General features: G+C 39.2%; 1 protein-coding gene across 2 annotated transcripts in view; it reads left to right on the forward strand.

Annotated features, from left to right (window-relative positions):
- Positions 1-11,430, forward strand: part of usp3 (ubiquitin specific peptidase 3) — a 215,072-nt gene extending 203,642 nt beyond the window's left edge. For both annotated transcript variants that reach the window (XM_060853656.1, XM_060853655.1), the window contains one exon: positions 9,354-11,430. In XM_060853656.1, the coding sequence (XP_060709639.1) occupies positions 9,354-9,522 (169 nt within the window). In that variant the 3' untranslated portion in view covers positions 9,523-11,430. The remainder of the gene's footprint in view (positions 1-9,353) is intronic.
- The last annotated feature ends 437 nt before the right edge of the window (positions 11,431-11,867 follow it).

Raw genomic sequence — 11,867 nt, forward strand, 5'->3', positions numbered from 1 at the left:
GTAAGCATTCTTGAAAACACTGTTCCCAAATTCGTCAGCAATATTATAGCCAAATCATGCTGCCAAAACACATGTTATCCGAGAACTACCTGTACTTGAGTAAAAAAGTTATTCTAAGATTTAAATAAGTGACAAATGCATTGCATTTTGTAGTGAAAACATGCCAGACAATCCAGTCCAGAGCCAAGACAATGCTTGACCTGTTTAAGTAGTGTGCAATTCTCTAATTGAGATACTAGTCTGATTTTTCCCCCGATAATGATGTTACACAGTTGATCTGAATTTACTTTCGTTTATTTAATAACTCTTGTCACGTCTAGTTTGACCATAATGCCATTATGAATCCTTATGTTTTCTCAGTAGTCCTGATTCTACATATACTCAGTCGGTGATTTTGAAAAGCTGAAGGCTTTGGTGAAAGCCTTTAAATTAAGGAGGCTCGACGAGGTGGATTGGGGGAGAATGTGTCCTGTTATTTTTACATCTGCAAATACTTCAATGAGAACAATTGATTGGTCTTTGTATTTTGTCGGTGATAATTGTCTTATATCTTAAACTAAAAGTGCTGGACAAACTTAACAGATCTGGCAGCATCTGTGGAGAGAAAAACAGTTAACATTTTGAGTCTAGTGACTCTTTGTCAGGACTGTAAGTTGCTGGGAAATGGTGATAGTTGTATGATGATGGAGGATGAGAGGGAAGAGGAATGAGATGAATAGATGGAGATAATGCCCAGAGAGAGAGAGAGAGAGAGAGAGAAAGGAAAGCACACAAAGGGATTACTGATAGAGGATTGGCTGTGGGGGAAGCAATCCATGCAAAGCAGGACCAGTCCTGAGTAGTGTTCCCAAACAAAGAGACCTTGGAGTGGAGGTTCACTGTTCCTTGAACTGGAGTCACAGTAGACAGGTTTGGTATGCTTGCCTTTATTGGTCAGTGCATTGAAGATAGGAGTTGAGAGGTCATGTTGCAGGTGTGCAGGCCACTTTTGGAATACTGCATTCAGTTCTGGCCCCCCCTTCCTATAGGAAAGGTGTTGTTAAACTTGAAAGGGTTCAGAAAAGATTTATAAGGATGTTGCCAGGGTTGGAGGGTTTCAGCTGTAGGAGAAGCTGAATAGGCTGGGGCTTTTATCCCTGGCATGTCAGATGCTATGGGGTTAGTTGGTTGATTTGATTTATTGTCACATATACTAAGTACAGTGAAAAGTTTTGCTTACAGGTAGTACAGGTAGATCATAGTAAGCAAGGACACACACATCATAGGATGAAGTAAACTTGGACAGTGAGACATGATATCATACAGGACATACACGAATCAGGATCAATATTATCAAGATCAGCATTATTTGAAGTAAGAGAGTCCATTCAGCAGTCTAATAATGGCAGGGAAGAAGCTATTCTTGAACCGGTTGGAGTGTGTGCTCAAGCTTCTGTATCTTCTGCCTGACAGAAGAAGTGGTAGGAGAGCATTACCAGGGTGGGATGGGGTTTTGGTGATGAGAGCAATCTTTCTGTGGCAGCGAGAGGTGTAAATGGAGTTTATGGATAGAGCTGAAAATAATAAATGCTGAAGATCGCAGCAGGCTCGAAGCATTTGTTTTCAGTACAGCTTCCAATATCTGCAGTAATTCACTCGAAGGATGAAAGCTTGGCTTCAGTGATAGTCTAGGTTGTGCAGACAACCTTCTGTAGCTTCTTACTGTCCCGGGCAGAGCAGGTCCATTATACACCCAGATGGTATGCTTTCTGTGGTGCATCTATAAAAATTGGTGACGGTACTTATGGACAAGCCGAATTTTGTAAAAGACCTGAGGAAGAAGTGGCATTGCTCGGCCTTCTTGACTGTCACATCTACATGGGAAGTCCAGGACAGGTTGTCAGAGTGACCTTATAGGAGTTTATAAAATCATTAGGGGTATGGATAGGGTGAATAGTCAAGGTCTTTTCCCTAGGTTACGGAATTCCAAAATGTTTAAAGTAAGTAGGGAAAAATTTAAAAGGAATCTAAGGAGCAACATTTTCACGCAGAGGGTGGTGCATATATGGAATGAGCTCCCAGAGGAGATGGTGGAGCTGGTACACTTAGAATATTTAAAAAGCATTGGGATGGGTATATGAATAGGAAGGGTATAGACAGATATCGGCCAAATGCTGATAAATGGGACCAGGTCCGTTTAGGATTTATTCGTCACTTTATTCCTGATGAAGGGCTTTTGCCCAAAATGTCGATTTCGCTGCTCCTTGGATGCTGCCTGAACTGCTGTGCTCTTCCAGCACCACTAATCCAGAATCTGGTTTCCAGCATCTGCAGTCATTGTTTTTACCCAGTTTAGGATATCTGCTTAGTATGGGCAAGTTGGACTGAAGAGTTTGATTTGTACATCTCTGACTTTAAATGTGGATGACGAATGGTCATAGAGGGAGGTGTTCATGTTCTGAAATTGTTAAACTCATTGTCAGGGCTGATAAGGTGCCTAGTCAGAAGATGAGGTTTTGTTCCTCCGGCTTGTGTCGAGCTTCAATAGAACACTGTGGCAGACCTGAGACACAAATGTTGGCATAGGAATATGGTGAAGTGTTGAAGTGGGAGACAACTGGAAATTCAGTCATTTTTATGGATATCTTGGAAGTGTTTCATAAAGTAGAGGCTAGAATTTGTTTTGTCTTCAGTAAAGGTCCTGCACTAACTAGTAGTTGTGCTGAGCTGTCCATCTGTCATTTTTTAATAAACTGCAAGTTCAAATTCCTGTATGTTACAGCTAAAATACTGGCTTTCTCTATCTGATGTTGGATAAATGTGATCCTTGTAGTAGCAGTTGATAATACAACAGGTTTGAGAGCTGTAGAGATGTATACGGAACATTATTTACATCAGGAAGTGCCTAGAAATGATTGTGAAGAGAAATGGTGAGATCAAAAAGAATGGGAAAGCTCTGACCTTTAACATTTTAAAGCTTGCTTTCATTTGTGTAACCTGATGACATATTGACAACCCAATGAACTGCAATTTCGGAGCCAAATGTTTTCCACAAGACAAAATTAGTTCATGGTTAACAGTTGAAAAAAATGCCCGTTGACTAAATTATTTATGAAATGGCTCTTATTACTGCAAACAGTTTAATTTCGAAATCTACTCTAGTAATTCTTGTATTTAGGAAACAATAAGGCCCAACCGACATCCATACCCCATGAAAAAAAAGTAATGAATTTTAAAAAACTTCCATTTGTAATTCCAATTACTTTTCAAACAACACTGATAAAAGGTCCATTTGAGCTTCTTTCATTTACTGTTTCCCCAATGTAACCATTACAGCACAGAAAAGGCCCTCTGGTCCATTAAGTCTTCACCGACATAATTACCATGAAAAATGTGCTAATCCCAATTGCCTACACTTGTCCCATGTCCTTAAATGTTATGATATTTGAAATATTCATCCAAGTATGTTTTAAAATTTATAAGGTTTCCAACCTCCACTACTTTCCCGGGAGTGCATTCCAGATTTCCACCGCCCACTGAGTGAAACATTTTTTTTTCAACTAAATCCGCTCTGAATCTCTTGCCGCTTTACCCTAAAACTATGCCTTCTCGTGTTTGACCCCTCAACTAAGGGGAACAACTACTCTCTATTCATCCTGTTCATTTCCCTTGTAATCTTATACACCTCAATTATGCACCTCCACCCCAGTTCTCTCTGCTCTAAAGAAAACAATCCAAGCCTATCTAATCTTTCCTTCTAGCTCAATTTCTTCATCCCAGACAATATCCTGGTCAATCTTCTGTGTTTTCTAGGAAGAAACTTTTTCCCTCAGAGAGATCATTAACCATGGGGCACAGTTTTAAGGTAAGGAGCAGGATATTTAGATGGGATTTGAGGAAAATTTTCTTTTTCCGTAGAGGGTTGTGACTGTTTCAAGCTCCTGCTTACAAGGGTGGTAGAGGCAGGAACCTCAAGACATTTAAGAGCTACTTAAATTGAAACGCTAAACTGCTGAATTCTGGAAAGTGGGATTAGAATAGATAGATGTTTGAAACTCCTTAATGTGTCACTGGGTCTGATTCCTAGAACGCCCTTCCTAAAAGTACTGAGAGAACACCTATACCAAAGGGATTGTAGCACTTTGAGGAGATAGCTCACTATCGTCTCCAGGGTGGTTAGGGATGGGCAACAGATGCAGGCTCGGCAAGCAACTCCACATCCCATCAATGATTTTTTTAAAATCTCTAAAATAAGATCAAATTATTTCCTCTTGACATTGAAATTTGACATGGATGATTTCCCTGCCATCATTAGAGTTTATCATTGTGCAGAAATGTAAGTCAACAAACATGTTAGTAGATTCAGAGCTGATAAGTGAGTTAGACACCACCACACACAACTTTTCCTTGTGGAGAGAATTTGAGTTGCTGAGGTTTTTTCCTCACAACCCACACCCAGTGTCATAGCTGCTCATTATTACATGTACTCATTAACTTGTTCTTCCATACCTTAACATAAACATGAGCAAACCTTATCAATGTGATTGGTCAGACATTAACACAGTCTTATATATGTAAAGGAGGTACAAGAGCATGTATGAGGCTGAAAATTCTTTGGTGCCCAACTCATCTCCTGTCTAGCCAATGTCTGTCCACAATCTCCAAGCACAAGTCAAGAATGCAATAGAATACTCTCCAATTGTTCAGTCAGCTACCTTTCAACTTGTGACCATTGCCACCTAGAAGAACAAGGGCTGCAGATACATGGGAGCACCATCACCTGCAAAGTTACCTCTGAGTGTCATACCATCCTGACTTGAAACTATGTTGCTATTCCTTCACGCTTGCTAGTTCAAAATCACCTAGTTATCCCTACTGTCCAAAGACTGTGGTGGTTCAAGAAGGGGTTTATCACCACATTCTTCAGGACAACTATGGATGAGCAATAAATGCTAGACTCACCAATGATGCTCACATTCCTTGAAGGATAAAAACAAACTATTCAGTTCTGATATCCAGAGACCCGGATATCATTCAAATTCCAGATAGTATGGGCCTTAAGAGTGAAATCTAGCCCAGCAAACGATGAAAAACTGCAGAAATGTAGCCTCTTTAGCTTTGAACCAGATTAGAAATCACACGTCAGATTATAGTCTAGCAGGTTATTTGAAATCACAAGCTTTTGAAGCACTACTCCTTCATCAGGTGAAATGAAGGGAAGCACACAAGCACAGAATTTATAGGCAGATAGATCAAACAATAGGACCAGTGGTGTGAGTGAAGTATTGACAGGCTGAATAACAAATTTCTGCAGATGATCAAAAGTGTCAGAAGGTGCGAGTAACGTGTCAACAGCTGATTAGCAAATGAAGGGATGACATGTGATCCAACTAACTGAGGCAGAGAGATAATTACAAAAACTAAAAATAAGATGGTGTTGGAGACAAACCAAATGGTTGGAACAACATAATAGATATGAGTCTCATACTGAGGATCTGACCAAAATAGCAAGTAATCCAAAACTGTACTAACTAATAATGATAGAGAAATCATAATAAGTTATCAAGGTGATAGTGTCAAAACAGAACAGTAATGAAGATTTTGCAAATACAGAACAGTATGGTGAGGTTACATGTAGCGCAACACAAACTCAAAGTTACGGTTGAGGCCGTCTTCATGGGTATGGAACTTGATTATCAGTTTCTGCTCAGCAGTTCTGCGTTGTTTATATCTTGAAGATGGGGAGAAAGTGAGGACTGCAGATGCTGGAGATCAGAGCTGAAAATGTGTTGCTGGAAAAACGCAGCAGGTCAGGCAGCATCCAAGGAGCAGGCGAATCGACGTTTCGGGCATGAGCCCTTCTTCAGGAATATCTTGAAGACAGCCTTGGAGGGTGCTTACCTGAAGATTGGAGGCTGAATATCCTGGACTACTGAAATGTTCCCCAACTGGGAGGAAACAATCCTGTCTGGCGATTGTTGCACAATGTCCATTCATCCACAGTCGTTGCATCTGCATGGTCTCGCCAATATACCATGCCTCGGGGCATCCTTGCCTGCAGTATATGAGGTATACAACATTGGCCAAGTCATGAGTACCTGCCATGAACGTAGTGGGTGGAGTTCCCGTATATGGTAGTATCCATGCCCAATCACACTATTTGTGCTATCTTTTGATCTCTTTGCCTATAAATTCTGTGTCTGTGTTATTTTCTTCACTTCACCTGATGAAGCTTGTGATTTCAAATAAACCTTATGGACTATAACCTGGTGTTGTGTGACTTCTGACCTTGTCCATCATAGTCCAACAATGGCACCTCCATATCATTGAACCAGAGTTACTGAGGAGATAGCTCCTTGGGGTCTGTAAGATGTTAGATATTACCAAAAGTTAAATCTGCATTTAATCCTAATACTGAAGACTTGCCTCTTCGTGATGAGGGTTGGAATGAACTTCTGAAGTCTAGACCAGGATGGCTAGCTCATTTCCATTTGGGTGTAAGGGAATTAAGAATTGTTAAACATGCACAGAAAAGGAGAGAACCAAATACCGCTACCTGGCTTAAATAAAACATTAAAGATATAACTTTTTAATGGGCTTCACTGTTAATAGTCCTTCAGATGTACTTGGATACTGTTAGCAACTGGAGGTTCTTTGAGATTTGAGTTGAAGAGTGGACTGAATGGTCTTCCTCAACCAAATTTTACATCCAGTATAGATGGCAGGCAAGTAAGTTTCTGAGTCCAGGGCTCATCTGTTCAGTCTGCTTTTCTTTTCGTTTCTTTTATTTTCTTTCTTTTTTGTTTTTTCTCTATTTTACTTTTCTCTTGTTAAAGGGCTCAGTTGCAGTGGCAGCATCAGCAGTGGTAAGTAAGCCCAGCACAGACTCATGGTGATGGTATCAGAGAGTTTGGGTTCCCAGTGGTTCTGCATTGATGAAGTGGTCCTAGGACTGACTTATGGTTGCTGTGATGGAAGCAGGTTTGGGCCCAGAACTGGATCCTGCAGCAGCTACATCAGCAAGGTGGGCCTGAAGCAAACTCATGGTGGCAGCCGATTCAAGTTTAGGCTGCCATGGTACCCAGAGGCATTGGTGGCATCTGCATTGGCAAGGTCCAGCGAGGACTCATAGTGGCGAGGGCATCTGTGGAGGCGAGATGGTGCCAAAGGGTAGCAACTTTCATTCCAGTGGTGGTAGCACAGCAAAGGGCCTAGCCACCAGGCCCTTGGCGGAGCACTTGACAAGAAGGACTCTAAAGTTCAACACTTTATTTCCATATTCTTCTGCCTTTATATTCTATATTTTGGTTTATTTCTCTGTGTTTTAAGTTGACGCCAGAGAGTGGAGATGCTATACAACACTTTTCACTGTATTTTGTACAAAAATACACATGGCAATAAATAAGTCAAATCACTTTAGAGTGAAGCAAAGATACACAATCTGAAACTTTACTGAAATTAATCCTGTCTTAAAACAGAATCTAGAAGCTTTGCATAAGGTTTGCATAACTGACAATATAATGATAATCTTGCAGTTCTTTTAGATATAAGTATAATTTAGCTTAAAGCAGTAAAGTCCATAAAAAGTTATATCTTTTTAACACTTTATTTAAGCCAGGTGGTAGAACTTGGTTCTCTCTCTCGGTGCATGTTTAATCATTCTTAATTCCCTTACTCCCAAATGGAAATGAGCTAGTCATCCTAGTCTAAACGAAATGGAAATTCAAGATCCCCAATAATTGAATGTTCAAGCTGGAAATCATTAGCAAGCCACATTGTGTTTGTAGACTGTAGCTGGAGACAAGTGAAACATCACGAACATGCTATGAGAGAGTGGAATTGGAACCTGTGGACAGTTCCAAATAGCAAAGTGTGTTGTGGAGAGCTGGGGATTTACCTTCATGAAGGGAAGATTGTAAGGTTAGCCACTCAACGATTCTTTCTTACTGTGCAGGTACTGATGCTCGAGTCTGAACCAAAGTGGGAGGTCATTAACTTGTATAATTGTACTGTGGTCATTCTTATTTTGACTGTTGTTCTGTGCATTCATCAATTTCTGTGAAGGTTGTCAAAATATATTCAACACTTAAGTCACAAAGCGTTTTGTTTCAGGATTGCTGTATTACATAACTAGCAACTGGGCTGGAAGCCAATGTTATAAGCTGTTCTGTTTCAGTATTTAGGTGTTTGACTGTTTTTTGATAGCTTTGTATCCTGTATAATGTATAGACATTACGTTGGATATACTGATCTGACTGATCAACTTGGTATTACTACATGATTGCAATGACTTAAGGTACAGCAGCTGGCCAGTGCAGATCTTACTGTAGATGATCTTTTCCTCTTTCTAGTTTTCTTCATCAACATCTGTGGTGAAAGCAATAACTCTTTGGTGGGTGTTGACTATCATTTGGCAGGGATCACTGATGAGACATGCAGGTTGAAAACCCTGCCCAGTTTCTTCTATATTCACCTCCAGTTAATGGAGCTGCCCCAACCCCAAAAGCTACTCCCTCCCAACTGATCGTGTATTGATGCAATTGAAAACTGAACAAAAAAAATAGAAATTTGGAATAATCTGCCCAGATTGGATAGTGAGGACTGAATTGCCTGATTTTCTTCATAGAATGCTTGAGACAACTGCATTTAGTTTTGATTGTCAAACATCTTTGCACATCTTAAAGTTTATGGTGAGCTGCTGAGTGGCAGGCTAGGATGGTTACAGGTCATATCTGTGGGACATATTACCTGATCTCATTGGAAAACCTCATCACCTTTACATTTGATCTGTTTTGTTTCTGCTCCCTACACCTTCTCCAGTGGTTGTTTTATAGGATATAGTGACTGCAGTTGAAATTAGATGAAATCATTGCCACATCCAGGACCCAACCACTAGTTTCACAGTGGGGTGGGGCATCTAGATGACTTTGTACTCAATGGACGGAGAGAAAGGATGATTGAACTTGAGGAAATTTGCTTTTATTTGGTCTGGGAATACTTATAACCACGGTCACAGTCGAATGCTACCATATTCATTTTAGTAAAGCATCTCTCTTATCCATGCCCTAATAATGCTGGCATTTTCAAGTAGGATATTGCATTGCTCAGCTTGGTCACCCCTAGTTGATATGAATTAAACTGGCCACTGAACATAGATTGCAAACAAATCAAATTACTTTGATTCTAATTTCTTCACTCCAACTCAGAGGATGTTATGGCATGCGTAAAACTAAAACATAGGAACTCTGCATTATTTGTTGATTTTCATTACACACTGAAATAAGAAAAAGTTTACTGGTAACTTTTGTAATTTTATGTGAAGTAGTAATATGTGACTTTTCTAAATACAACAGTAACTTTTCTTTTCCTCTCAGAGTTGGCTCGGGTCATTACACTGCATATGCAACTCATGAAGGGCGTTGGTTCCACTTCAATGACAGTACTGTTACTTTGACTGAGGAAGAAACTGTAATGAAAGCCAAGGCCTACATCTTATTCTATGTGGAACGCCAGACCAAATCGGGATCGGGCACCAAACTTTAATGCATCCCATCTTTTTATATATATTTGCAACATATATACTGATTTGGAGCGCACACAAACAGTTCCACATTTCCATAAGTACTTGATAGCTCAAGACTATTTTCATCTTGCACTTTTAAATCGCTGATGAGAATTTTGTTTATTGCACCATTGCTAGTGTCAATACAGTAATCGAGGACACCTGATCTAATTTTAGCCTATCACAAAACCTCAACAGAATATCTTTGAATCTGTAATGGCTGCTGTTGATCAAGAATTTAGTGGCTTGGTTGACATTGAAATTGAATATTTTGAAATGATCTCTGTACTATACATTATGGGGTAGCATTGATTGGCTTCAAGGTGCACTTACATTAGTGTTTCTTCAACTGTTCACACTACATCTTAGCCTGTGATTTCTAATTTGACACAAGGTTCAGAAGTCCTCATTGTTTCAGCAGTCTTTCTGCCTGAAGTGTACCAACTGATAAAACACTTCAGTTTAGAGTAAGTGCACGAGATCAATAAAGTGCTGATGTAAGTGTTTGAAATTATTGTCTGCACAAGAAACTAATTGAGTATCCCTGAACACTGTTGCCCTTCTCTCTGATAAACAGCATATTACTTCTATATTCAGAACTTGATGCCGAGATGAAGTTCAGTATTATGAGATACATGGAGTGTAACTACACCTTGACTCTGCATTGCTATACCTCCCTGTAACTGCCCATTTAAAATGGAAATAGATCTGTCTGTAATTGTTAGGGTTTTTTTCTGTTGTCATTTTTCTTGTGACCACTTGTAAACACTGGTAACTCAGAACAAAAGTATTCGTCCCATATTCACCCATGCTACAGAGGTACATTTATGATTTACATTTTAATTTAGGTTTTCAACTCTATTGTTTCTAAAAGAAAATCTCATTTTCTTGAGATGTCACCAGGCACTTGCATCTTTCAGAAAGCATGAACAGTTAAAAATAAATTATGGTATGAAAAATAAAATGAACTGCTGTGTAAAAAATGGCCTTCTCATCTATCCCAATACTTTGCTGGGCAGAGTAGAGTTTATCCATAGCTATCTGTATCACGTGTTGCCAGTGAGTGACTATGATTGGATGTAGGATGGTAAGTATGGCTTATGATTTGCAACATCACCTGATTAAGAAAGACAAATTAAACATGCTGAGTTACATTTGGGGAACCAGAGTCTGGGTGCATCTTGGACAAAATCTTTTCTAACCATTACAGTATACAACATGAAATAGTAGATTACAGCTATTGGAAGAGTCTTTTACTTGTATAAAATGGTATGATGTTATTTTCGTACCAGGATATAGTCCTTTTTACTTATCAAAGGCACTTCTCTCATAAATTCCATTTATAGTGGCCTGAATGGTGTTTTAATTACACAATGAGATGAATGATGTATTTGCATGTGGATGTACTATATGAGGCGGCAGCAGCAGCAGAAAAGGCAGTTTGAGGTTTCAGGCACGAGACTCATGTCTCTTAAATGTGAAAACGTACACATCCTAAACTTGAATCTGCATATTGAAACTGTACAAACTTATTTAAAATATTACATTGTTTTGGTTGCAAAGTAATGAACTGACACAGTAACATCAATCACCATGGCATTTATTCAGTTTAATCCCCACAAACAAATCTTGATTGTAAATGTACTACTATGGCTGCTTATAATGATGGTATGTATATTAGTAAATGTTCATGTACTGTTTCATTGATAGTAAAGTGCAATGTTAATGATGCAAAACAGTGTTCTGTCTTTAAAAATAAAACATTTTATAAAGGAGTTTCTTTCAGGGAAAGGTAGTGATATAGCGGTAATGTCACTGAACTAATAATCTAGAACTTCAGACTATTGCTCTGGGAATATGGGTTTGAATCCTATCATGGCAGATTTGAACTGAATAAAAATTTTGAATTAAACGTTAACCTAGTAGTGACCATGTCAATTATCATGAACACCCATCTGGTTCACTGATCTTCTTTGGGAAAGGAAATCAGTCATCCTCACCCAGTCTGGTCTGCACGTGGTTCCAGACCCACATAATGCTCTTAACAGACAGCACTTTGGTAAATGTTGGTCGAGCTGACCACACCCTCATCCCCATGAGTTGTTTTTTCAAAATGTCATGTTACTGGGACTTTTATGGTTTATAGCTGTATTGAGATAGATACTTATTAGAATGTCACTAATTTGATTATCTTGAAGAGAAACTTAATTTGTTTCTGATGTTTTTTGGACAGCTAGGCGAGACTTTGAAAAGCCTAATCAGTTTGTTTCTACATATTTTTCATCAACATGTTCAAAAAGATTATGCCATGTCTGGAATAAGTGAG

This window comes from Hemiscyllium ocellatum, chromosome 42 (genome assembly GCF_020745735.1).
Source record: "Hemiscyllium ocellatum isolate sHemOce1 chromosome 42, sHemOce1.pat.X.cur, whole genome shotgun sequence".
NCBI classification, from domain to species: Eukaryota; Metazoa; Chordata; class Chondrichthyes; order Orectolobiformes; family Hemiscylliidae; genus Hemiscyllium; species Hemiscyllium ocellatum.